Here is a 3,323-nt window from a genome sequence, read left to right as displayed (position 1 = left end):
GATTGTGGCAGAGTGACGCTTTAGAAAAAAGAGGGGAATGGACCCTTCAGATGCCCTGTTAGATGTGAGGGTCCGGGAGGCAGAGCAGGAAGAATTTTTCACCACTCTGGGTAGGGTGCGGTTACTGACCTAAGGCATTTTTAGTTTTTAGAACAGGGTGGAGAGGATAAACGAGCATTTGCACCAACAAATAAAACTGTTACTCTTGTTTGTAATTTTGTAGCACCAGCGGATAATGAACCCCTTTCCCTGAAAATCACATGGTGTCAACTTCATGCCTGTGGCAAAGCGCCCTAATTAAAGACATCCTACAGTTGCTCAAGTCTTTCCTCCTGCACATTCTTTCCTTTCTCCCACAACAGATCCCCCTACATCAACCCCCTTACCGCAGGACACCAACAGGAGTTCAGACTGAGGGCAAGTGTGGAGCCTTTCTGGGCTCTGGTGCAAGTATGATCTATAAAAAGACATTCAGAAAACAAGGAGCCATGTTGCCATTTTGCCTTTAATGGAAAAGTGGCTAGCACTTACAGTAAAAAAAAAAAAAATTTAGTTTAATAAAAAAAAACAAACAAACTATCCAACTTCTAGGCAATCACTGAATTTTCAGAAACACATACACTCGAAAACCAACGGTCTGTATAAAAATAAACTTTGAATGTGCGGCTAAAAAGGGAGATCCCCAGTCTTTTCGGCTGCATAAACGCTCAGTAAAAAGGAGGCGAGTCTGGGTGAGCCGGGTTCACCCCAGCGCAGAGGGGGCTTTGACTTTGGAAGACAGAGCCTGCTTGAAGCGCCTCTTGAGGTCTTGCATGTTGGGAGAGCGCGGCCGGGGAATGATGGAGGCTCTCCTCCTCTCCCCGCTGACGCCGTGCGACTTGCTCACCTCTTTGCAGAGGTGCTGAAACACATCGCAGACGTCCTCGTAGTTTTCACTGGTGGAAATTTCAAGGAACAGGCTGCCCAGCTCGTTGGCTAGTTGAACGCCATCACGCGTTTGCACCTGCCGGGCATGCAGAAGGTCCCCCTTGTTGCCCACGATGACGACGGGGACCCTGGCGTCAGGGTGGACCTTCCGGATGTGCTGGTAGAGGGGGCGGATGGCCTGGTAGCTGTCGTAGTCGGTGATGGAGTAGACCAGCAGAAAGCCGTCTGCCCACTGCACGCACCTGGACAGCGGATCAGCTACCTGGAGGAGGTTGTCTTGGACCTGAGAAAGATCAACGCGAGTCTGGATCAAGGAAGCCCGCAGAGGGAGCGGACCCAAAATAAGATCAAAGGGACCCTCGGGAAAACAAGTTCGAAAAAGAAATCGTAAGTACAGTTTTCAGACTCCACCTAGCTTCTGCGGAAGGCGGCTCTGGCTGCGGGGAGAACAAATTCTCGGGCCAGCTCCCTGCCTGGGTTATTTTATTGGCTGCCACTAATGCTCGATCTTTCGGCCCCCTGCTTGGCAGGTATTCTGTGGTGAGCCCTGGCTGACTGAAGGATGACTTCAACGAGAACTTTCACATTAGAATGGCGCAATCTTTAGGGAACTGGGAATAAACAAAACTTTGAAAACAAGCCAAGATAAATATCTTCCCAAGCCCATAAAAATATTTTTAGCATGCCCTTTTTGAGAATGTTACAGAAACAAATTCCTTCTTTCTGTTCTTCCACTAGACCTTGCCTCCCTAGAAGGGAGCGCAATTAATAACTTGTTAATCAAGTTAAATTCCTGACTGCTTGCCAAGGGCTTATCTGGTTGCAATTACTAACTTGAGGGAACAGTTAAGAAGCACGTCAGCAGTCCCTGCTAGGGGAGGAGCCCCTCCCCAGAATCCCACCCCAATAATTTTGTTAACGGTTTCCTGGCCCAGTTCTGGAAGCTGGGGAGGACCCATCCCTACAAGCAGTGATGCCCCACTAGGGTTGTAAAGAAAGGTCACGTATCTCTCTCCTTTGAAGGTGACGGACACCAGGATGCTGCCTCCCTAACCATCCACCCACCCTGCCCGAGCCCCCAGGAGGGTTTCTAAGCCCCCACCTGGGGACAGCCTACTTCTATATCTAAAGGCAAAACGGGTGTGTTTAGACATCTTGCTCAAGCCTGGGAGCCCTCCCCCGCCCCCGTGTGTGCAAGGTGGTGAGCTGTTTGCTGCGGGCAGTCCTTACCTGGATGCCCCCGGGGGTGTCCTGAATCTGCAAGGATAGCTGGTCCCCCTCTACGTAGACGAGCCGTGAATACAACTTGCCTGGAGAGTGAAGGAGAGTTTGCTTTTAAATTCCTAGCCTCCTATCAGGAGAAAGCAAGCCGGAGCTCGGAGCATGCAGCCACGGAAGCAGAGAGCACGAAATTATTCTAACCTGTATTCGGTTCATAATCGCCGATGAATCTCTTGGTGAGGAAGCGCACGATCATTGCTGAAAGGGAACCATGGGGAAGTCCGCTAAACGACTGGAACCAAACAGTCACCCCGGACGCTCTCGAGGAAAAGGAGGGGGCGATGGGCCGCAGGACAGCGGGTACTGCCCCGGTCCTGCGGCTCTGCAACACCCAGGGTGCGGCCGTCGCGGTCTCCCGCGCGTCGGGGTGTGACTGCAGGTGCCCGGCCTGCCGCACCAGCCCCCCGCCGTTCTCCAGCAGGTGCCAACCCGGGCGGGAGGGAGCCCTGGAGTAGACGCCCCGGGGAAGCAGCGGGAAAAGCGGGCTGGCGGGGGAGAGCCGGGGCCGGCGCCGAAACTTCCAGGTTTCTCCCCGCGCTCCCCCCCGCCTCCCGCCGCTCCAGAGCTCCGGCTCTTCCCCGAAGCCCGGTTCCCCGTCCCCCCCGCCCCTTCCCGGCGCGGCCCCCCGGGCACTCACCGCTCTTGCCCACGCGGCCGGCGCCCAGCACGGCCAGCTTGATGTCCTTGGGCGGGAGGCAATCGGAGGAGGACTCGGGGATGGGCGCGAGCAGACAGTGCCCGGACATGCTGGGCGGCCGCATGGAGGGCGCGCCGGCCGAGCGGGACCCGCCGCCGAGAGCGCAAGCCTGCCGAGCCCGGCCGCAGCGCCGCGGCGGCCAGCAGAGCGCGCAGGGACGCGGGAGCGCGGGCAGCGCGGCGGCCGGCGGAGCGCGCGGGGCCCCGCGGGTTTTAAAGGGCTCGGCGCGCGCGGTGGGGGCGCGGCGGCCGCCTCCGGCTCCTCCTCCTCCCGCCCCTTCCCGCGGCGGCCGGGAGGGGACGCGCTGGGAGAGCCGAGGGGGCCGGTGGCCGCGGGCGTGCGCGCCGCCTAGGCCCTTGACGCGCTGTGCGCGGCTCCCGCCTCCGGCCCCTGGAAGGACCGCCGCCGTCCCGCGAGT

The 3,323-nt window shown here is 57.6% G+C and overlaps 1 protein-coding gene across 2 annotated transcripts; it reads right to left on the bottom strand.

The window, feature by feature from the left end:
* Positions 1 to 481: 481 nt before the first annotated feature.
* Positions 482 to 3,094, bottom strand: RASL11A (RAS like family 11 member A). 2 transcript variants are annotated; one of them, XM_027064601.2, is made up of 4 exons: positions 2,846 to 3,092; positions 2,350 to 2,406; positions 2,158 to 2,237; positions 484 to 1,210 (listed from the first exon to the last, which is right to left on the bottom strand). In XM_027064601.2, exons 1-4 carry the CDS (start codon positions 2,967 to 2,969, stop codon positions 743 to 745), a joined length of 729 nt encoding a protein of 242 aa, XP_026920402.1. In that variant the 5' UTR covers positions 2,970 to 3,092; the 3' UTR covers positions 484 to 742. The 2 variants fall into 2 exon arrangements, with proteins under 2 accessions (XP_026920403.1, XP_026920402.1); XM_027064602.2 differs by lacking the exon at positions 2,350 to 2,406 and having other exon boundaries at positions 482 to 1,210; positions 2,846 to 3,094.
* Between the last annotated feature and the right edge of the window lie 229 nt (positions 3,095 to 3,323).

The sequence above is a fragment of the Acinonyx jubatus genome, chromosome A1, assembly GCF_027475565.1.
Source record: "Acinonyx jubatus isolate Ajub_Pintada_27869175 chromosome A1, VMU_Ajub_asm_v1.0, whole genome shotgun sequence".
NCBI classification, from domain to species: Eukaryota; Metazoa; Chordata; class Mammalia; order Carnivora; family Felidae; genus Acinonyx; species Acinonyx jubatus.
Note: the sequence above shows the minus strand (reverse complement) of the source record. Positions and strands in the feature narration are given on the sequence as shown.